At 39.5% G+C, this 25,068-nt stretch overlaps 1 protein-coding gene across 8 annotated transcripts in view; it reads right to left on the bottom strand.

The window, feature by feature from the left end:
• LOC110839599 (ATP-binding cassette sub-family G member 1) overlaps nt 1-25,068 on the bottom strand; it is a 60,094-nt gene that overhangs the window by 18,637 nt on the left and 16,389 nt on the right. For 6 of the 8 annotated variants that reach the window (XR_002546545.2, XM_087347079.1, XM_087347078.1 and 3 more), the window contains one exon: nt 23,813-23,997. Coding sequence is in view for 7 of the 8 variants with exons in the window: in XM_087347079.1 (XP_087203205.1) it covers nt 23,813-23,963 (151 nt within the window). In the remaining variant the exon portion in view is untranslated. Of the gene's footprint in view, nt 1-5,575; nt 5,854-12,901; nt 13,517-23,812; nt 23,998-25,068 lie in introns of those variants that run through there. The other 2 variants (XM_087347082.1, XM_087347081.1) reach the window with 2 other exon arrangements.

Raw genomic sequence — 25,068 nt, forward strand, 5'->3', positions numbered from 1 at the left:
TTAAAAAAAATATTTTATGTTTGATGAAGAGGGTTGGATTCGAACCCGGGACTTCTTTAATTCACCCACAGAAGCTAGTGTTTAGAGTCATAGTACCCTGTCTATGTCTCTTACTCTACAGCTGACAAATAGTTTTTGTTATGCACCGTCATAAATATTTACCATGCGAAATACATCCTTGAGAACTGTCACTTCAAGATTCTTGTTTTACTGATTATACCACGACCCTGTACTCAGCTTGGGTGTCACAGAATAACAGTTACATAATTATACTAGTTCTTACTTGCAATATTTTCTGTACGCAACATTATTCTCGAGAGAAAAAATATTTACAATTATTATTATTATTAAGTGTTCTGTCTTACGACAGGTCCATTGCTCTGCCCAAAAAGAGCTCTCCAGTTGTCCCTATTCTCGGCTTCTCGCTTTAATTCCTGGAACGTCATCTTCTTTCCTTGTTTAAGGTCGTCGGTTAGCTGTATCAATCTTCTTCCTAGTCCTCTCTTTCCTTCAACCTGGCCTTCGATGACATCACTCAGTAATCCATTCCTTCTCATAATATGTCCCAGCCAGTTAGCTTTCCTTCGTGTAATCGCCTGCAGAATGTTTCTTTGCTCGTTGACTCTCCTCAATACTTCTTCGTTGGTCACTCGATCCGTCCACCTGATATTCTCTATTCTTCTCCAACACCACATTTCAAAACTCTCCAGGTATTTCTGTTCCTTCTTCCTGAGTGTCCAAGTCTCTGCTCCATACAGTGCGACACTCCATACGTAACACTTTACAATACACATTTTAATATTATCCACTCATCTATGCTCGAGAACCTCGTCCTCCTTCATTCGATCATAATATATGTTAAAAAGCATAAATTATGCTCATCGTTACGCAGTTTTCTCCAGGCTCATATTACAAATATTCTTATCAGCACACTATTCTGAAAAATCCTCCACCATTTTATTTCTTAACGTAAAGGACCAAGTTTTTACACCGAAATAAAACAACGCAAAACAGAAGACGAAGCCGAAACGATAAGTAATGAATGACTGAAGAAATTCCACGGATCTGAATTGCTCTTAAAACTTTGTTAATGCATAATTAATAACGAACAAATTAATTCTCTCTCTCTCGAGTTCCTTGTACATGAACTGAACTGAAATAAGGCATTATTGTTCTTCCTGGGTTGTCCCTGAAATTAATTAATTAATTACGTCGTGAAGACGTACGCGAGAATGGAATCACAGATTAAGGTAAGAATTCTTTGGCCTCTGGAAAGGTAAAGAGAAAAATACACGCAACATGTGAACAGTTACTTGTATTAATACGAGGCTCGTCCACAAAGTAAGTTTCCCTGGGGCCGTTTACAGAAACAAAACACAATTTCATGGGAATATTTATTGCAACAGATACAGCAAGTGTCCAGCTATTTTTCAACATATTCGTCACCGGAATTGAGACATTTGTCATACCGTGGGACCAACTTTTTAATACGAGGCGCGTCCACAAAGTAAGTTTCCCACTCGTCCCACAGCTAGCAAACCTTATATTGTGCGAAGCGACTGTGCGTACGTGATAGAGCAATGACATAGCATGGCTCATGCACTAACGGTACTTCCCGCGTTCTCACAGTAGCATCGTTGCAGCTGTTGAAGATGGAGGTTCTTATTCCAGCTCCCGCCGACTGTGAAGTGCGGTCAGTGATAACGCTAGGCCGCACACGGCTCGACGGACAGCAAGTCTCCTGCAGGAGTTCAGCTGGGAGGTGTTTAATCATTCACCCTACAGCCCGGACCTCGCTCCCAGTGATTTCCATCTTTTCCTACACCTCAAGAAATTCCTGTCCGGTCAGCGTCAGCGTTTTGAGAATGACAGAGAGGCGGAGATGGTTGTCACACAGTGGTTCCAATCCCAGGCGGCAGACTTCTAAGACACAGGTACGAGGCTCGTCCACAAAGTAAGTTTCCCTGGGGCCGTTTACAGAAACAAAACACAATTTCATGGGAATATTTATTGCAACAGATACAGCAAGTGTCCAGCTATTTTTCAACATATTCGTCACCGGAATTGAGACATTTGTCATACCGTGGGACCAACTTTTTAATACCTGTGTCGTAGAAGTCTGCCGCCTGGGATTGGAACCACTGCGTGACAACCATCTCCGCCTCTCTGTCATTCTCAAAACGCTGACGCTGACCGGACAGGAATTTCTTGAGGTGTAGGAAAAGATGGAAATCACTGGGAGCGAGGTCCGGGCTGTAGGGTGAATGATTAAACACCTCCCAGCTGAACTCCTGCAGGAGACTTGCTGTCCGTCGAGCCGTGTGCGGCCTAGCGTTATCACTGACCGCACTTCACAGTCGGCGGGAGCTGGAATAAGAACCTCCATCTTCAACAGCTGCAACGATGCTACTGTGAGAACGCGGGAAGTACCGTTAGTGCATGAGCCATGCTATGTCATTGCTCTATCACGTACGCACAGTCGCTTCGCACAATATAAGGTTTGCTAGCTGTGGGACGAGTGGGAAACTTACTTTGTGGACGCGCCTCGTACAAGGCAGCCCAGACACTTACTGTCATAATGAAGTAGGTATCAGAGAATTTCACTCGTTGTTACACTCTGTGACCAGAAATAACCGGATCACAGATTAATATTCTTTGTTTCTGCATTCTATGAATATCAATGAAGCAAATATGTTAGCACAGCTCACCTGTTAATAACCGTTAAACAATAAAATGCAAATTAAGTAATCTTAAAACTACTTACATTGTCAACGTAACTTACGAGGTGAACTATAAACTACTTTTAAGTTCATATTCGCCTAACAACATAACTTAGCAGGAGAAGTCTAATGAACTTACTTTGTCGGAAAAATACAAAAGCAAATGGTGGCTGTCAATGTATCTACCATGGCTGCCCGCTTATCATTTGGCGTTTACTACGAAAACAAACCACTGATATTCACCACAAACCTTACATTTATAAAATACAACAAAATAATTTACGTTAAAAGTTTTTTTTTTAAAAAAAATCTTGTCAGTCTAATCACAATAAAATTCCTATTAAATATTAAAATATTACCATAATTAACATTTAAATATTTAAAAATACATTAAATGATATTCTCTATCGAAATGTTCGATTTACATTAGAATATCACTTTTTACACGACATGTTTCGGTTCTAAAAGAACCATCTTCAGGTGTATTTAGACTGACAAGATTTAAACAAATATATATTTATCACAAAATATGACGCAACTTTATCATCTCGTTAAAAGTTTTACAAAATATCGAGAGAGAAAAAACACAGATTATGTCAACGTTGACATTCTGGGTTGTAAGCTCATGTTGGTTAGTAGGTAGATACCGATCTTTCGGAGGGAAATACTACCTCCATCTTCAATGCAAAACTTTTGCCGCGTCTTCGAAGAATTTATTACCCACTGCTACTCCTAGAATTCATCCTTAGACGTCAGCACGAGGGTTTTGCGCTTTTCTGTACAATATTTGCGCTTTTCTATATGACACATATGTTTTCGTCCACGAAATTAACGTCGGCTGCGTATTCCATTAGTTTATGTGTCCCATATATTTCCATACGTACTGATTTCAGTGGACCATCGTAACGGCGTATCTAAAATAAGCTTTAAAATCTATCAACGATACGGTAAGTAATCTTTTAGACAACTCAGAACATAAAATGCAGTATTAAAAATATTTAACCTGTCCTCATGTACGTATTATTTTCGTTTAAACACATTTTAATTACCCTAACTCGTTCATAATAGCAAATTCAATGACAGTATTGCACAATACTTCTACATCGAATCACAGGCTTTTATTGACAGCGGACGTTTTCTGATCTAATAGTAATTTTCGTATCTTACGAATATAAAATTGCTGACATGTAATTTATCTCTGGGTCAAAATCCAGTGTGATTATCCGTCTGATCTGAAGACAGTGTCTCAAAGTTATATATAACATTATAAATCACATAGCGCTATATTCCAAGGGACGCAGAAACTCACTACATCCGCCATGAGGCCCTGATGTTGGAGGCAGTTGAATCCTACAAAACGTCGGTCAGTACGAGGTGCGATCGGAAAGTTTCAAGACTGTGTCAATAGCGGGCGAAGCGGATGTAGTACGAGCTTCTGCCTTTGGGGGGTGCGGCCTACATTCATAGTGAATCAGTGTGCCAGCCGGCATCATCGAATTAGCATTTGTTTCTTAGTTACGGGCGTTTTGGTAGTGCATTACACCGACCCTCCTGCGATTTCGGAATGGCGTGTGCATCAAATTTTGCCAAAGACTCGCCAAAACGGCTACGGAAACCTATGAAATGCTAAAGCAAGCATTTGGGGAGTCCGCAATGGGTCGTGCACAAACTTTAGTGTGGCATTCACGTTTTAAAAATGGCCGAACCTCTGTCGATGATGACGAGCGTTCTGGACGACCATCTTCGAGCACAACGCCCGAAAATGTTACGAAGATTCGGCAGGCCATTCACGAAGATCGACGTCGTACCATCAACGACTTGTGCGACATTGTTGGGATAGGCTATGGGACCTGTCAGCTGATTCTAAAGGAAGAACTCCACATGCGACGCATCATGACAACGCGCCAGCGCACACCGCCCTCAAAGTTCGGCAGTTTTTGGCCTCAAACACCATGGCCGTCATCCCGCACCCTCCTTATTTGCCGTGTGACTTCTTCCTCTTCCCAAAGATGAAAATTCAGCTAAAGGGAAGGAGATTTGAGACGATAGAAGAGATTCAGGCAGAATCGCAGATGGTGCTTGACAGGCTGACAAAGAAAGATTTCCAGGGATGCTTCCAGGCTTGGCAGCGGCGCTGGGATCGTTGTGTTCACTCCCAGGGGAACTACTTCGAGGGTGATGGATGAATTTAATACCTGAGATAAGTGTACGGGTTTTTATAGGCGCAGTCTAGAAACTTTCCGATCGCACCTCGTAACTACCAGACTAGCGCCAACATCCCCGAAGAAATTAACTTCATACTCGTCGCTGTGGGAACCTAAAATTTCGCCAAGCATTTGTTCCGCCAAGTGTGTTTATACCGGAACTTGGCCATGTAAATGAAGTTGAAGTCAAATGTCCGCTCCTCGTAACACGAAAAACATATCATATACTTTGAAAATACTTTGCCGATGCACACAGTTTACTCAGCAAACATTCCAAATCGTTATATGACTCCAACTTCCGTTGCCAAACCAACCTACAAAGCAAACAGACGACGTAAGACTTTTTAGTACACACAAAGAATGAAACAACAGGTCGTACCAACAGCGTGGCTTAGGATACGAAGCCCAATGTATCTATGTCCCTAATCAAACAACACGAGTTGATATGCATCAAACCAAACAATGGAAGCCATCGTTCTGACAGAGGCCTTGACGTCTATAAAATTCTACCAGGCTAAACGACAGCCATCTTCAAGAACAACTATTTTCTTATGAAGTTCATGGCGAAAGATTTAGTACACGCCTGCCTTCTCAGTGGATTTGGAAATATTACGATAATCCATTACTAAGTCTTGGACAGAACTAACTTACGCGTAAATTTTATTCCGTTTGTGACGGTGTGGGTCACGTTGTTAAATTCCACGTTAAACACCTGTGGACGGTCCTTCGGAATAGGAACGAGTACAAGTCTTTGCACCATTGTCGGAGCTTCAACACCTCGAAACACAGCTCCTTGTTTACCATGAAAATTAAAATCACTTCCTCCTCTGTTTCAACAATTCGACTGCAAGGAAATTATTGTTTAAATTAAACATCTACTTCACTCGATTATTCCTTGCACAAAACAAAAACTGAATTTACAAACTTTCACGATCTGACAAGAATGTTGAACTATAATGTAACAATAATAGTGAGGTTATGTTTCCTTGTTCTTAACAACTCCTGTCTTAACAGACAACGAACGAACAACACCACATTAACTCTCTTATCTGCTTTAGTAAGGATTCCAGTCGCTGGTGAGTACAAAAACAGTCTCATTAACAGCATTGGAACCAAAACATCTCATTTCCCTCTCCCGAGTAAAAACTTTCCACTCTGTCGTACATTAAAATATTCACGCGAGCCAACAAAGCCCTTTCCTAACACGTTCTTTGATAATATTAGTCTAATAAGAGTGTACTTACATTTTACTAATGAACAATACACATTATTGACATTCCCGCAGCAAACACATTGAAATTTTCCAAACAACTTATCCTTGGAAACATAACGGACGATCAGAACTGTCATGGCGTCCCGATGTTTACAGGCCTACAGCTTTCGGGCTTTTGCATCGAGCGGTGCCACACGTAAAAAACAAAATATCCCGTCTCTTTTATTTTACACTGGGCCACGATTCTTCTAAAAAATATTATTAATAATAATAATACATAGCTCATACGTCGAACGTAAGTTTTAAAATGTTGCTTTACAGCTATCGTTACCAGCTTTCAAAACAAAACACCAAGTGTCCATGAATCTTTCAATAAAAAACTTCACTACAAAACATAAACAACTGACAGTCGCTTCCGAACGCCTGGCACGTATTCGGGAGGACTCCCGGTTCAAATCTCGGTGCAGAGAACAGCTAATCTAACGGTTTTCCCTGAAAAATTCTGGCATATAATTTTCAACAATGTCACGATCGCTTCCTTCCACGCCATTTCGCATCCATAAACCATTCTCTACATCGTCTGTGTTGCTGACAGCGTCGTTAAATCACAAAATCGTCCATTTTAGACTGTTGAAATTTCTCTTTACGATATACATTAAAACTAATGCAATTATTGAACATGCAAGGCTGTTCATTGCGTCACGGAAGATAATATATGTAACTTTTAAACAGACGCCTACAAGTTCACAAAGACTTGTTAATATTCTGCAAGTCACAGTTAAGTTTAATGTTACTGTGACGTCATACGGATACCGTTTATATGATAAGAATATATCGATTGATCGTTATATGTTTCGATTTCATACGATTTTTCAGTGTAAAAATCGATTATTTCCTTATACAGCATTAACCAGTCGATCTTTGAAATGGTGAAGAGTTGTGTTTTCTTCGCGGTACGAGCTGAATTTCTATATACTATTTAGACGAGCTTCGGCTTCAGTGGGCTGATGCAGAACTTGGTAGAACATAAAATCAGCTGTGTACAGACTGCATTAAGAAGTGTCTCATATAAAAGTCAAACGTCAGCACTGTTAAGAAACTCGAGTGATAAGGACGGCAGGGGGAAGGGAGAAGGTAATATACCATTTTTCATCCCGAAAGGGTGTGGGATTTTCAGGGCCACTCCAAACGAATGGAGATGTAGTGACGTGGAATAAACCACAATCACTAGCTTTAACAACTCCCTTGCCCGGAATTTCATTTAGTTTTTTAGTACGAAATCTGATGTTTTTTAAGGCGGTAAGAGATGGAGGCAAAAATTTCCTCCGACGGATGCAGAAATGTGGCGTCACAACCCAGAATAACACAGCCTAAACTTTCCACGATTATCTGACATCGTGCTATGGACTATGGCCTCTGCAGTCGTAAGGAAAATGCGAGATAGAATTCTCCAGTGTCTTAAGTCCGTATTATATAACACACGGACTTCATTCAAACCCCTTGGCTACTAACCACCGACTACCAATTAAACACATTTTGCCCATAGTTACTTTATTTATCTACACGAGTTAAGCCCCTCGCAAAAACTAACAGAGAATAGAAGGTAGAATTTCGCTCTACGAAGAGTCCACATTATCCTATAGTATTTCCTGAAGATCTATTTTAATATTATTCCTCCATCTATGCCTAGGTCTTCATACATTTCCCTTCCCTTCAAGCTTACAAATCAAAATGTTGTAAGCATTTCTCACGTACTCATGCCCCGTACATATCATCTTACTTGATTTGATAATCGTAACAGGCTACTTGTTCTCGAACGGTGGTCTAGCGGTCAGAACGCTGGCCAAGTAATCCTGGGGGTCTCGGGTTCGATTCCCGGTGCCTGAATTTTTAACTTGTGTTGGGCAAGGCCGTGGTCTAGGCAACACGGAGTTTTCCTCCGTGGCATCCCAACAATTACTCCGTTCACACACAGAAGAAGGCAATGGCAAACCACTTCTGGATCATCTGCCAAGAACGTATATGAACAGGTCCCAGTCCGAGAAAAGGATGGAAGGATCCTGTTCATATGGACCTGTCCTCAGACAGAACACTAAATAAATAATAAATCCTCTTCCGTTGACAGGATCATTTCACAAAATGCATATTCACGATCAGTGATCAAGAATGTTGGCTGAGTTCAGACATTTCCTTACGAAAAACCGTCGGTAAACAACCAACAAAGGGCCTGGAAGGCACTACCATCGGCAGCACAGCGTCTTCCACGTGCCGAAAAAGATGAAATGAAACAAAGCTAAGGATTTCACACAGCGACGAATAACATCTGTACTGTACTTTGCTCTAATAACCTCCTCATATTTATCTTTCAAATATGTCAGTTTAGTGTGGCCAAAGGCCTTCATATCGACGTAAATTATAAATTTACTGTTCGACATCTATGAATAAATAAAAATACATGAGACGAGGTTAATAAAGATCCAAGATTTATTCGTTGCTCGATTTTAACCTTTAATTGGTTATGAATGACACAAAACACAGACGGAGCTTTCGAAGGACAGAAAACGTTTTTGGGGATTAATTATGCAAAAAAAAATGTTTATGTCTACTCAGCTAGATTACCTTTATAGCAAATGACAGCATAACAGAGAGGGATGTATGAAAAATCGCGAAGGACGCACAGATCGTCTCTTTAAGCTGCTTTTGAAGCAATCGCATAATGTAAAATGACACACAGAAATATTTTGCACGATGATGACAGCTCCATTCTGTCACGTGTATGACGAGCTTTCGAAGTGCGTAAAATGTACATAGACTCTGTACTTTACGACACGAACCCAGCAAAATATTCAAGTAAACAGCAAAGGTCAGACGCCATATTCATGTGTAAAAATATCAGCATAATACATCCTTTCTCGACAATACGAGATTCAACTTTTCGCATGAGCGAGTACGCATGATGGCTAAGAAATAAGTACATTCGGGCCGAACCTGACCTTCGCACATAGCATTTCATTTGTTTAACTTAATGCATTCAGAAAAAGTTGCGTAACAATTGATAATGTTATATTTACCAACATTTAAAATTTGCAATACGACATTGTAACAAACAAACGCTCGTAACTGGCCTTCAGTTTAATTCTTTAGACTCTTAAGATTATATATTTAATAATTGCTTGCACGTTTATATACTTTCTCTAAATTAAATATCGACTTTTTGCAACAAAACATTAATTACAATTAAATGTTTGTAATAAAATAATGAGAAATTATAAAAACAATCAATGCAAATCTCATTTAACGTCTACGAGATTTAACCTGTACATCTGATGTAAGGGAGATAAAATATATCTAAAGACGCCACTGAGAATGTATTTGGGACTGAAAGAATAATTGGTAATGGGGAACACTATTTTACGAGAAACCTCCTAAATTCTCCAAAGCCTACAGATTAAACAAAAGACATTTATAACACGGTAAACAACACACATCTTCATTTCTGTGACTGTGAAACACGAAAGAGAGAAACAGCTTTGATAATCGACCTGAAAAGACGGATATCAAAATGGAACTGTCGAGAAAACGCCTGATGTTCTGGTCCAATACAAACGGACTGACCTCTCTGGTAGCGGCAATGAACGTTCGGAATCTAATTACATAAACGACGTAAAACAAAGTATGTATACATAAATGAAATATTAAATGCAGTCACCATTAATTTATAACTTTTGCCAACCTCACGAACTGAAACATTTTAAGGGGGAAAACAAATGCCTACGTTCTCACTAGGGCGTCTTGTAGATCGTGTGGAGGACATGATTTTACCTAACAGAAGAGACCCGTTCACTCCGTTCATCGGGGAGGAAATTTCGGTGTTTACCTCTTGAATTTTCCATTGCATAACACCAGACGCCCAAGACCCACCTGTACACATTTAATTTGATGCTGAGGATACGTAATTGTGTCCTTGGTTCGATCAGCAGATAGGATATTCTGAATTTTCTTCAGCAGTCCAAAAAAAATCTCGCCTTTCCAATTAATTATTCACTAATAATATTATGATTCAACGTTATGTAACTTAATAAATTGAAAACATCGTTAAATAAACCAAAGATAAAAATAAGAAACTTCAAAATGAAAGCTGTTAAAGTTCTAGAGTCTAATTTAACCCACTGATGCAAGTGACGACTATGAAAAACTTTAGCTGCAGAGAATTAAACCCCGTTCTTTTAAGTGCACGGCCGAGAAGAAAATACCTGTTCTGAAAAAAAACCATTAATTTTATAAATTATAACGAACCTGCATCCATATCTTTTTCAATTAAAACAGTTTAATAGCCTATTTAACGTCTCACATGCGCGTTGGTGAGAAACACTCATGTTAGTACAAATTAAATCTTAACTCCACAAAAAAAAAGTGTACAAATGCCATGAATAGTGACTTAATATAGCTACTCAGTCACTTACGAATATTAACCGAACAGCAAGTTCGTGGTACTTGTGAATTCGGAAGCTCCAAGAACAATCTTTACTCACAACTTTACATAGAAATTAAATGTCCTTCGCCTCTCTACCGAACTGACCGACAGAAAAGGAACCTATTGTACAAAGAAACTGGAATCAGACCGAGACGCTTAAAGATTCTTTTTACAAACCACTAAAACGTGACCTTATTAACCGGTCCGCATAAATTCGCCACCCTCGGCTGTAAGACCCCCTCCCCAGTAACAGTGTTGTCCGTCGCTTTACTTTTTAATATTGTCTGTGAAGCAGCTGAACGCTCCTATGACCAAGCCCCATTAACACGAGCCCCGTTCAGGGATATGAATGGGAGTCACTGACAATCCTCTGGGCTAAACTTCTAAACTATTCAACGGTTTTGGATTAAATTTGGTATTGGGGGTTCACACTGTGCGTTGTTAGATACATTTGACATCGGTGCGTGCGGAACGGAAGGATTTTTTTTATAAAAAAAAATCGTCATTCTTATCGTACAAATTTTCACTGACTTTGAAGCCCTATCGTAAAATGGAAGTTTTCCAGGTAAAAATTAGGTCAGATACAAAGTGTTCCACGTGCGAATTTAAAATAATAAATAACTACAGTAATTTGTGCATATTTCAATATAGTTTATACCTGAGCATGTAGAAACGCTATGGCAAGGTAATTTGTAATTGATAAAAATAACGAAAATTCGCTATTAGGTTTCAAAAAATAGGTCCATGACGAATCTCTCAGCTCTTGGGTCTGTATACGCGTTTCATTTGTCATTCCCATGAAAAGATGGAGTATTGACCTAGTTCACTGGGCAAAAAGCAATCACGTAACCCAAATGACCTCAATAGACTAACTAAACTGACTTCACAGAGCAAGGTCCTTCTTCGGAAGCTGTAGAATTCATCAGTTAATCAATATAGTACTCGCCATCCGTACAAATATGTTCACAAGAGCCTTCCCAACTGCCACAGGTCCCTTAACCGCGGCCAGATCAATCCAATCCACACTCCCAGTGAGCTATTCCCTTCAAGAATACCAACCAAAATTTTGAACGAATTTCTTATCTCGCCATGCGCGTTACAAGCAACGCCCATTCGATCCTCCTTGATGTGTCATAAAAATATTTTGAAGGCATTAGAAGTTACGAGGCTTTTCATTTTACACTCCATCCCTTCCAAGTCTCCTAACCACCATGTTCTCGAACACCCTCAACTCTTTTCTCCCCTTAAGGCGAGAAAGCAAATTTCACTCTCAAGAAATTAACTGAATGCAGTATAAAAATCAGCATATTTGCTATCACGAAACGTCCGCATGTAATGTCACTCTGAATAATAATCAATGACACATGGTAATTAAATAAATACGTAAGTACCAAACTTTTCGCATCGGTGAAAATCCCTGTAAAAAAAACAACGGAAAATGTAAAGCAGAGCTTCACGAAAGACACGAAATCAAATGAGTTAAATAACATATTATTTAGTTTTCTACGTAAAAATACAGCCTAGTCAGAGTCACCGCGTATGTATTTATGTACTTCCGGTTTCCCTTCGAGCTTCGCATGTTGCTTATTCATACGGCATTGAGCCAACCCTTTGAATTCCATGAAGAAGACATCGCGCTTATAAAACTGGCCCTTCTGAATTTACTAATAGCCTGGCATAGACTGATTCCGCCCACCTTCGACTATCCTCTTCAACAGAAATAATTATCCTTAAAAGAAATATCTAAAAGGATAAAAAAAATTCGGCCATTTAAAACACAATGGTAACTATATATACCACTAATTTAAAACTCAGTAACTGAAGTTCATGGGATCTGTAAGATTCTGAGAATAAAGAACAATTATTTTTCCTGAACATCAACCAAATAATCTTTGTAACGAACACGCGTTGTTTTCTTTGAGGTAGGAACTGAATTATTATACGTAATTTTTTTTTTATATCTTAATTGCGTCATGTTTGTGTTTTATTGATACAATATTTTTATTTTCCGTCTATACACAAACTTAAAATTTAACAAGATGCAGTATCTACTGAGAATGTTATAATTTTAAGTAATTTTAAACAACATTATTTTAAGTTTGTGTATAGACGGAAAATAAAAATATTGTACGTAATTTATTATAAGCATCGAGGTTTAAATAGCCAAACAGAATTCAAACGTAGAGGTTAATATGAAATTGGGGGGTGGGGGGTGGAAGGACGTCTGTCTACGGCCAAAATTCGATATCACATCTCCTCCAATTTAACTGCAATTCGAAGCAGAACTCACCTTTCTTGTTCCATGTTGGAGTAGTGTATATGACGTTCTTGAATATAACGTCCAAATATCGATTCGATGACGTCGATTCAGTTCTCCGTGACATTTCGGTGAGAGAAAATTAACAAATATTCACGATTTCTTATCGAATTCAAAATATGTCAGTTCACTCCACATGAGATAACCTGGGCAGTACTTCCATTTATGCACCCAAACATTCAGCTCTTCCTGATTAAACGCGGAAACAGTTTTGACGAATTCTCCGAGAAAAATAAACCACAGACGTTATACGAAGCAATTTTTCTCACAACATCGAAAAAACAAACAAAAAACACTTTTCCCCACAACAGAATACTGTTTCCTTGTACGACTTACGACTTACTGACGACTAAAACCACTATCTGCAAAACGACGTTCGTGACCTATTTTTCGTGCTTTATGTATAAAATCCACTAATGAGGGCAATTAATTTCGTTATAAACAATTTAATTTTGATACGTCAGATTGCAGCCATGATTGCTCTAACACAAAATTACACATAAATCCTGCGTTAAGTCGTAACAAGAGAGCAGTGTCCCACCAGAATGACCCTCGCAGGAAGAAGTGATGTCAGTATATGGACGGAATGGCTGCCTGTAGTCTGTAGTATATTGTTCCCACTCCAATATGTAGAAGTACTCAATCGCCCCTCGTTCCCCTACCCAGCCAGATAACTCCATAAATTTCTCCTTCATACGGATTTTTTTGTTGTAAATACTACGATCTTTAAGCAAGTCAACGTACAGTGGCCACTGGATTAAGTGCAGATGTCCTGAACCACAGATTTAAACTCCGTTTTATTTAAAATCTGATCCCAGTTTAGTCAGACCCTGATTTACAAAATATGACCAATTTTTCTTTTTTAAAAAAAGGTCAGGTTCTTAATTCCAAGATTTTACCGTCTTCCTGCAAACCCACGTCTTTCTTTACCAGACGTCAAAGACGATAAAAACGAAGGAACGCGGTTCATATTCGAGAATAAACATTTTTACTCTAAAACAGCGATTTCTTTTTCTGAAGCCAGGAAAGTGACTTAACTGTCGTATGGACGGCCGAGGTTCGATTCCAGACAGGGATTAGAAATTATCTCTGTTAGGTACCACGTTCAAAACGCCCTTAAATCTTAACCAGCCTCCAGTCCAGTGGCTGGTTCCTTTCCCGTGAATAAAACAGACAAAGCTTGAAGGTGACGACACTTACTTCTTTATAGTGAAATGTGAACGAGCTTTGGACATTTTTTAAGTGACACCGCAGTTGAGTTTCGACGTCGGAATGCGAGGGGGAAAAAAAATTATATAACGAAATACAATCCGTCGCATTGTTTCATGTACCACATTTTCGAAACGTGGAAGATGGTTACATCTACCGACAGCAGTGACCCCCGACCCCACCGCCCAGACGAACTGTAATCGCCATAAACAATTCCTACTGTGGGAGGAAATGCCCGGAGTGTAAACATTTGTTCACCCCTGACGATGTGTTTGCAAACCTTGCGTTTGTGTGCTCCACCCTTTGTAGCCGAAGACGAGGCAGGAGAGCAAGAGGAGAAAACGTGGAAAGATAAACGACAGACAGATAAAAAGTCATGTTAGAAACTTGCCAGTGCTTACTCACTCATCCTTCTGAATAGGATACAAAGAACGAGAAGACATTAAAATGACGACGAATTCTGAACCCCAGCGTCATCGTTAACGGGGGGGGGGGGGGTCGTGTAGTGGAGTGTCTACGGGGACTTCGCCCCGTACTCCAAGATAGCCATGAACGCCGAGGAGGAATCCTGAAATGACGGCAAACGAGGCTTTGGGAGAGGCTACGACAGGAGGCTTCGTACGACCACCCACAAAAGCGTTGCGGACACATCATAGATAGGAGAAGAAGAAGAATAAGAACAAAGGAGTTACGAGTAGGCCTACGAAATACGTTTCTGGAAAAAAGCCTCTGTTTATGTTCTGCAACTGACCGTAACGAAGAAACAGGGTTTCAAGGCTGGCACGACAGACGACACTCGCGAGGACTTGTCCAAGGACATTCCAAGAACTGGAAAACCACGCATAATTACTAGAACACGTCGAGCAGTCGTACAGGCAGATGCAACAAAACTATATCTATATTTATTTTCTATTTTATTAATATTCATTTAGTCTTTATATTATTTACATTACAGACTGATATAAAAACAACAAAACGTTCACCCACACTAAAGTCACATTGAGCATGATGTATATATACAGAACAACATCGAGTATGTTATTAAAATGGAATAAAATCTGGAAAAGAACATCGTTTGATATCTGATAAAAAAAAATGTACGCTAAAATAATATATAGAAATTGTATTTAAGTTATTATTGATTTGAATCTTTATATAATTATATACACCTAAAGATAGTTCTTTAACTGAAACATGTCGTGAAAAATGATGGTCTAATGTAAAATCGAATATTTCGATAAAGAACATCATTTGATATATTTTAAATATTTTAAATGTTAATTATTGTAATATTTTAATATTTAATAAGAATTTATTGTGATTAGACGGACAAGATTTAAAATATATATATATCTAAAAGTTTTCAACATTTGTATGCACGTAGCTGGTAAACTTGTTGTAACAAACGTACACGGCCTTATAACCCAGAAGACATGTAGATTACTAAATGTGTCATACAAGACAAGGACAAGAATCAAACTGCCATGTGATTGAAACAAATTTTAGTTAATAAGTCAGACGATCTATAAATTCAAATATCTTATTTCAAGGTTAAAGTGCAGACATTCAACCAAGTCCGTAAGTTTGTCTCCAATGTTATCTTTCCCATCTACCAACTGTTCTTTGTAACAAAGACGCATTGTGGTTTCCTTCAGGCAGGAAACGAATTTATAAACATTATTCAAATGAAATTCGTGCATGATATTGTTAAAATAGAACCTCCCTGTTGACCTCCGTTTATTGTAAAGTGACATCTTTCATATCTGCAATGGGTCACTACGCAGAGGTCTTCAACCCCCTTAAATCCAACGCCAAAGGGGGAGGGGAAGCTCGCCTAAAACATATTTAATAATTCAGTCCGTACCGCGAAGAAAACACAACACTTCACCATTATAAAGATCAACTGGGAACCGCTGTTTAAAAAATAATCAGTGTTTATAGTGAGAATAATAATAATAAGCATTTATACAAATAAAGACTTATTAATTGTTGAAGCAGGTGGGGCCTACTACTACTACCGGGCTACAACGTGTTAAATTATGTAAAAAGTATTAGGCAAACACAAGTATTCTTGTAAGATCATACTGCCTCCATCATCAGGGCGATGATCGCCCTGATGACGGAGGCAGTATGACCTCTGAAACGTTGGTTAACATCGACCAAACTACACAGCGCAACAACCCAGAAGACAGAAATCTTCATACTCTGATGACGGAGGCAGTATGACCTCTGAAACGTTGGTTAACATCGACCAGACTACACAGCGCAACAACCCAGAAGACAGAAATCTTCATACTCTGATGACGGAGGCAGTATGACCTCTGAAACGTTGGTTAACATCGACCAGACTACACAGCGCAACAACCCAGAAGACAGAAATCTTCATACTCTGATGACGGAGGCAGTATGACCTCTGAAACGTTGGTTAACATCGACCAGACTACACAGCGCAACAACCCAGAAGACAGAAATCTTCATACTCTGATGACGGAGGCAGTATGACCTCTGAAACGTTGGTTAACATCGACCAGACTACACGGCGCAACAACCCAGAAGACAGAAATCTTCACAAGTATTCTTATGTCTTCAACCGTTTATCTCAGTTAAATATTAGTGATATAGCGTACTTCTAAGATTCAGGCACGAAATTATTTTTTTTAAATTGGTTAGAGGTTAAAATACACAAATTTTCAGTCTTAGTATGTAGACCCAAGTAATCTAATTCCTGATATTAATATTTATAAGTTTGTTTTATAATATTTCAGTATTACAGCACCTGAATCCTAAATACGAAGAAACTGGCAATGAATTTTAGTCCACACGGCGTTACATCCCAGAAGATCAACACAGACATGTTCAGTGCTGTGATAACATAAGATCTCAAAAGTCTCCTTAGCTTTCTAGAAAACGGTTTAACCACTGATACGCAGATATATTAAATTCTTCTTCCAAGGTTTTGTTAACTACGTAAACATCCGGAACAGTTAACTTCTCAGACTTCAATCTCGAAGAGATATACAAAATATTGGCAGATGGGTGTGTCCAGATAGCGCCGTGTACCTATAAAACAGGCTCTAACCTAGGCAACTAACTACTGCCTTGACTGTGGGTATGTCGCGCATTTAAACCAGTTACGTAGCCCCTGAGACAAAACCACCCGACACACCTACTACGTCCTAAGATTAAGACATTTGCTACAATTCAGCTAAATGTTTAAGCTACATCACGTTATTTTCAAGCGAATCCAATCCATGCCCCTAAACCAACATTCCCAAGATTCATTTTGATATTGCCTTCTACTTCCGACTTATTCCTTCCCTCAGACTTCACATCCAAAACTTTGTGCGTATTTCTTATCTCCCACCATAAATATACGAATCAACAAATCAATTATAACTGAATTCTTAATTAAATAAATGAAATCTAAGACTATCTGAATTCCATATTTATTAAAACTGCCCCTAAAAGAATACAAAAATTACCTTGTGAAAAATTATACGGTTCAACAAAATAAAACATTCTGCTGAAAGCAAATATGTTTAAAAATATACACGAGTCAATTATTTACATTTGTGTGTAAATTGCCTGAACATGAATTTTCTGTCATGTGCTCGCGGTTAACATGCTCATAAATAATTATGCTCTGATTTCCAGTATCCTTTAATTTACCATCAGCTTAAAGGGTAACCCCCCCCCCCCCCCAAAGAAAACATACACAAATATAAGAAGGGTATGAACTTGGGAAAGTGGTTTACAAGGTCGGCAGAGGAACGAGGTTGGTTTAGACGAATCTAGAGACCTATTCAAAATCCTACGCATGTTCTCAAGGTCAGAATTACCTGGAGAGACCTAGGCCCATATCCGCGTATAAATATATATCCTACGTGTATATTCTGATTCAATATAAAATGTACATAGAGCTGAAAGAATTCATGTTACATCAAGTCAGCCACATTTTTTCTAGATTCAAATCGAGCTCTTTCTCAATTCCCTACCAATCAAGCAGAATTGTCGTAAGCCCAATTTAAGGTACCACCCTGTCATTTACCTTGAGGGCCTGAGGTTAAACTACGAAAAACCTGTCAGGAAAATCATTTTCCGGGTCGAAATTTAAAGCAAGAGTGGCACCAAGTCGATCACCACGTTCATTATCGCACTGACGTAACATACAAATGGAGGCTCAGTCTAATAACGGGAAATTAGTGTAGTTTCACGTCATGATGACCACGTATTATCTATTGTGAAACCGTCTTGTCATTGTTCAGAATAAATTCTAGGCAAATACACGAACAAAGACGAAAGGATGCGAGCAGATTGCCTTTAAATTACGTTCTGCATGAAAGCAGTTGGAGCACAGGGTTTCTCCGACGACAGTAACTTCACATTCCCACAGCACGTTCAGAAAATCAAAAAGTTCCTTGCGTGTTAGGGGAACGCGGGGGTTTATTAGCCTTCATCCTTGAAAATAATGCTCAGTTGTGACGTTGTGGGCGGGATTCATCTGTTTGAGCAGGGGTCCAGTGTTCGACTCTTGTTAACACAATAATAAACCATAAAATACAGGGTATTTATTAATCGGTAAAGAGACCAATAGTTTACTCAAGATTGTTTCATGATGTCAAGGACTATAAAGAAATTGGCATAGGTAATATGATATTACAGATATAAAAATTAAAATGAGGTCAGTTTTGTGTCTCACCATGTCTGCCCGAAAATAACAGAGCATATAAACCACTGGACCACCAGATACGAACGCCGAAGTGATCGGAAAACCATGGGGAAAAAAACCCGAGCTAGATAATGTGGCAGCTTGTCTGGTGCAATGTGGAATAAATCTAAAGAACACTTTATGATTACGAAATCGCTGCCTTACTTAACAAAGATGCTTCCCGGAATATTTATTACGTCAGCTGACAGTCATTGAGAAGACCGGATTATAAAGAAAAAAAAAATTATAATTATTTTCGATACAAATCTTTCATTTCTCTCAGTTCCGTCGGAAAAGAAATGCGTCTTATTAAACGAGGCATTTACGTCATTGCACTCACAACTCCAAGTGGCTGTTTGTAAGTATGCATGAACATGCAATTGCGCATTGTAAAAATACCAAAATCCGTCATCGAGAATGGAAAATTCTCGAGTGGTACTTAGAAACAGCAAACACAATCCACTTTAAAATGTTAAGGTCTCAGATGTCCAAGGTTTTCAACAATTTCGGGTCCAGTACGCTTGCAATTTAGAATTTTGTTTTCAATATGTTAATACAAGTATAAGAAAACCGTTGAAATTTCACGGGGAAGGTATACACCCACACACACACACACCGTAATGTAGGCAATGACAATTATCAGTCGTGGTATGTACCACGTTGCTTAAAACGTATATCCTCTGTGGGCGTAAACCATCAAAATAGTTCCATTTACTAAAGACGCAACTGTGTGAACTGATAAGGTGTAATATAGCCTAACATCGCCGATAACAAAGATTTTACGGATTAACACAGCACAAACATTTCGCAGCTTATCAAGAGCGCATTAACAAACCTAGAGCACAAATATCTTAGATTACAAGACGTACTAGGCATTGAGAACAGGTAATCTGAGACAAACATTTAAAATGAATTTATAAAACGCTAATCCAAGAAGCTCCGATGAGCTGGACATGCAGAAGGCATGAAGTGGGATCCTTCTTAAAAACGACCACTGGCCAGACCAAGAAGGAGATGGGAGGATAACAAAGACAGATCTTAGGAAGGCTGTGAGGATCGTAAATGGATGGAGTTGGCTCAGGATCGTGTCCGGGCGAGGGCTTTGGTGTTGTCGGTGTTGGACCTCCGGGTTCAGCTACCATGGAGTTATCTAGTTATTACCAAATGCTATTTATTTTATTTAGTGTTCTGTCTGACGACAGGTCCATATGAACAGGATCCTTCCATCCTTTTCTCGGACTGGGACCTGTTCATATACGTTCTTGGCAGATGATCCAGAAGTGGTTTGCCATTGCCTTCTTCTGTGTGTGAATGGAGTAATTGTTGGGATGCCACGGAGGAAAACTCCGTGTTGCCTAGACCACGGCCTTGCCCAACACAAGTTATAAATTCGGGCACAGCCGGGAATCGAACCCGAGACCCCTAGGATTACAAGGCCAGCGTTCTAACCGCTACACCACCTCATCTTATTATTATTAGTGTTCTGTCTGACGACAGGTCCATATGAACAGGATCCTTCCATCCTTTTCTCGGACTGGGACCTGTTCATATACGTTCTTGGCAAATGATCCAGAAGTGGTTTGCCATTGCCTTCTTCTGTGTGTGAATGGAGTAATTGTTGGGATGCCACGGAGGAAAACTCCGTGTTGCCTAGACCACGGCCTTGCCCAACACAAGTAATACTGACAAAATTAATGTCAAATCTGGCCAGGATAACATCTTACGAGCAACTTGCTCATGGAAGCAAACGTTTTAAATTCGCTGTGAACGACATTCCACTATCTATGACAACAAAAAAGGTCAGAGCGACGTAACCATTTTATGTGACGAGTGGGAAATTCCACTACCTACCTCCATTAACCGAGTCACAGAAGCATTCCATCTGTAGGAGAAGGCGTATTATTCACTATTCAACGCCAGTTCACCCAGCCATGACAGCATAAAGGTAGTGCGTCAACAAACACCATTTAATCGAGACACGGATACTTAAAACGTATTAATAAATTACTTCAATAACCAGCCAAATAATAAACCAATCAATGAACAAAATTTCTTCCAGTCACGTTTAAAGTCAAAGTTTGTAAACTCTTTTACTGATCCAATGTGACCCCGTGGTTTATCTCTACAGTGCATCTTCTGGTGTCTCAAACAAATTAAACGTACTTGATCGAGGATGGATGATCACAAGACCCAGCCACCGGACCCCGTCCTCCGCTCCTCGAATCTTATCCGGAACCTCACAGTCAATTTTTAAGATTCACTTTAATATCCTAAAATAAGGGGTCTGAGGCGTGGACCTTGTGTCGCTTGGTCGCTGGGACCTTGGGTTCGAATCCCACTCAAGCCATGGATGTTGTGCTGTCCTGTGTACATGTAGAGGCCTTGCGAAGGGCCGATCCCTCATCCAAGGAGTCCTACCGAATGTCTATAGATCGAGCTAACTTAAAGTTGGGACCCGCAGTGCTCAGGCACTTGAAGAACGGGTCGTTCCCAGTATCCTAAAATATGACAGATTTACTTGGTTTGGTCTCCGAAGTAATCTTTCACTTCACATTTCTTTACATCCGAGTGAGAAGCCGACGAATACGCAAATGAGGCATAGCACGGCTAAAAATTGCCAAGTCGCAGTTGAACGTCATCTAGCAGTGATGATGAGACCATATGTTGACCCGTTCCGACTTCATAGTCTAAACATCTCTTTCAAGGTCCCCTGACCCTATGTTGAAACTACCATGAACATTGATCGCGTGTTAAGGTCAGGGCACAAATAGAAACTCGCGTGTTTCTTTCCATAAATTTGGCATTAACGTAATTACTCTCCACGTCTGCCCAAACAAAAATACATTTGCAAGTACGCACAACTTTTTTTCAAAATATCCGACTTAGAGAGATAGCGAGTGTGACCTGACTTTTGTAACAGCCTGTATGCTTATAAACACAAGAAAATACTTCTGCTAGAGAACTGAGCAGGAAGTGAGTTAACTCAGATAAGTACATTAAATCGATTTAAGTTCCGCGATATGACACGAAGACGTTACTGGGTCATCTCAAAGGACTTGGAAATGGATGACAGATAATTCCGATACTTTGCATTACAGACTATCAATGGCTTGCAGCTTGTATTGGTCGCCATGGTTACGCACTATTCTCCGTAAATTTTTCACAATGTTGGTTACAACATTGAACTGTTTTGATACACAAACTGGTGCAATGTAAACAGGTTCGTAACACGTGGACAGATCCTCTCTCGATAAACGAATTACAATAAGTAGATCTTTCAAGTTATCATTAACGGAATGTATGTTCTTCCTATGGAATACATTGCATACTTGGCTATTAATAATCGCTTTACCACACACTCGTAGACTAACACAAATCAGCGGGAATACTAACATAAAACTGGAGTTTGATATTAAGTGTTAGATAAATTGAAGGTTGAAGCTCCTAAGTCTACAGTATGCTTTTGTATTACTCCGATGGCGGAAAGTAGTCTCGAAATGAATGACATAAAGACCAACTACAACAAGAAAGAAAGGACTTCAGAGACTATTAGACGTATTAGCAAAATACCCGTTAAGAATATACAGGAGAAGCATAAATATTATTCTATAAGGCAAAAAATGTTTGGCATTGTGATTTTCAGCGTCGAGACGTCCGCCGTCGATTTCATACCTTGCAAAAACTACGACAAGAGCGTCACGCCTGATATATAAATGAGACCCCTTCAAAAACGCAGGGAATGGTATCAGATAATCGACGACATACGTCGCTACGCCAAACACCGCAAATCCCTCGTGTGACGCCGGAATTACAGAAGATAAGTATCGAGAATACAACGACGACGAAATTAGAAAACCGACGCTGAGCGTAGCGACGCCTATAGTCGGGACACCATCAAAACACCCCAGGAAACTCTTTCAAACACAAGGAAAGATATTGGGGTCGACTTTAGAAAATCGACGCCAGGCGTCGAGACGCCCATCGTCGTGACGCTATGAAAAGACGCCGCAGAAAAACATAAAAATTTGGTATAAATTTGGGCACGACGCTACAGAAACGACGCCAAGTACAGCGACGCTTTCGAAGGGCGAAATCTTACCATCGACGGCGCTAGCAACCTAACCTAACCTAATCCAATGTAATGCATCGCAATCAAACTTAAACGAACCCAAAGTAACCGACCCGCATAGGATCAAACCCACCACCGATTAAGGACTTTCAAATAGCCTTCCAGGACTTCTCCAGCAATTCTCCATAACAAAAAAATTTGCTCATAATGTCTCCAGGACTTCTCCGACAATACACTAGGACTTTTCCAGGAATTTTCCTGGAATACTGGGTTTCTTTGTTTCTATTATGTGGTATCCAATTATCTTTCCTCGGCGCCCTGACAGTTCTAGTCGCTAAGATCGACGTCCGTTGCTCCGAGTTCTTTTGAAATCCCGAGACCTATCTCATATTTTTTTAAAACTGTGTTCTGGCTCACGGCATCTCTCTGTTCGAACAATGCAGTATAGTTTCCAAAATCTGCTGGTAGCACATTTACTTTTCGAGTATAACAACAAACAAACAAACAAACTTGTGGCTATTGCAAGTTAACGAACGATCTAACGATCCACTTTGAAGACAGAATAAACATTGCCTGATGATGTTACGTTAAGACTGTAACAGAGTGTGGATAGGTTGTTAATATTCATACAATTTCCTTATGATCTACGGAGAGAGGTATGTTCCACCGATCCCCCACCCAAGGAATGCTACCAACATATTTAGTAAACAGGAATAGAACGCGCATATAAATAAGTGTTGCCCCGTTCCACGCTGGGCGGATTTATTTTTTATTCAGTAATACCAACACCGCAAAAATAACCTTTCAATGACGTCACAACAGACAAAAGTGTTAATTGTATATTACGCCATGTCTGTAAGCAAGTATATACAAGATTAATGAAAAAAACAAGACTCACGTCTACTAAAGACGCCATCAGGAACGTTTAACGTGATGTCGCTAAATTCCACATCAATAGTCCGGACATTCATGAGCGAAACAACCATCCTCTGGGGTATGTCCGTAGGCTCCTCGAAGGCATGAAACTTCGTGTTCAAACAGTTCTCCATGTCTAGTCCAGACGTTATAAAATCAGTTTTACCCCTGTAAATACAAATACATAAAATGAATACATTATTTATGCATTCGCCATCTTAAACTAGGTAACATCCACGTGCCACGGTGGTCTAGCGGTCAGAACACTAGCCTTGTAAGCCTGGGGTCCCAGGTTCAATTCCCGGTGGTGCTCAAATTTATAACTTGTGTTGGGCAAGGCCGTGGTCTAGGCAACACGGAGTTTTCCTCCGAGGCATCCCAACAATTACTCCATTCACACACAGAAGAAGGCAATGGCAAACCACTTCTGGATCATCTGCCAAGAACGTATATGAACAGGTCCCAGTCCGAGAAAAGGATGGAAGGATCCTGTTCATATGGACCTGTCGTCAGACAGAACACTACAAATAAAAAAATAAAAAATAAAACATCCACGTTTATCGCCGCCTTCTTATTAGTGCGGGAAACAAACACTAACAAAATCTTAGCTGTCATTAAATTCATCATCAAAATCTGTTCTATTGTTTACCGCCACAACTGCCCGGTTAAAAAGTCCAATAAATACCAAATTTGGTTACCTTGCACTAGAATAGTAACAAATACAGATCGCTTTATGCATTATATACAAAATATTATCTCCTACAAAGTAGACGAAGGAGAACGGAAATAATGTAACTGAGGATTGCGAAATTTCTTTCCTTCACAGCAGGTTTAGAAGAACAAACGAATGTCATTAATAACCTCAAAATCTCGTAAGGTCATCGTGACCTTTAACGCCAGCTTTAATGTAAAAACAGTCCTGTGGAATTGAGCGTGTTTTCGGAATGAGTTATTTGTGGCGTCTACGTAAATGAATGGTTTTGAAATTCAAATTATCACACACGAAGAATCCTAATTATGGCAGCATCGTCACGCTGTATCATAGGAATTATCTTTCTTTGCGTTTCAGTAACCATTCGCCATTTTGAAAAATGTATATGTGTATATATAGTTTCATCATCATATAATTCTGCAGTAAAACACATAACTGAGTGGTTAATGCAAACGAAATTAAAAAAAATTTTAACAGACAATATAAGGCAACGATTAACTGCTTATCGTAATGAAACAAACTAAAAC

Source organism: Zootermopsis nevadensis, unplaced genomic scaffold (genome assembly GCF_977971745.1).
Source record: "Zootermopsis nevadensis isolate Lab colony 2312 unplaced genomic scaffold, Znev_1.0 Znev_ptg000011l, whole genome shotgun sequence".
Lineage (NCBI taxonomy): Eukaryota > Metazoa > Arthropoda > Insecta > Blattodea > Termopsidae > Zootermopsis > Zootermopsis nevadensis.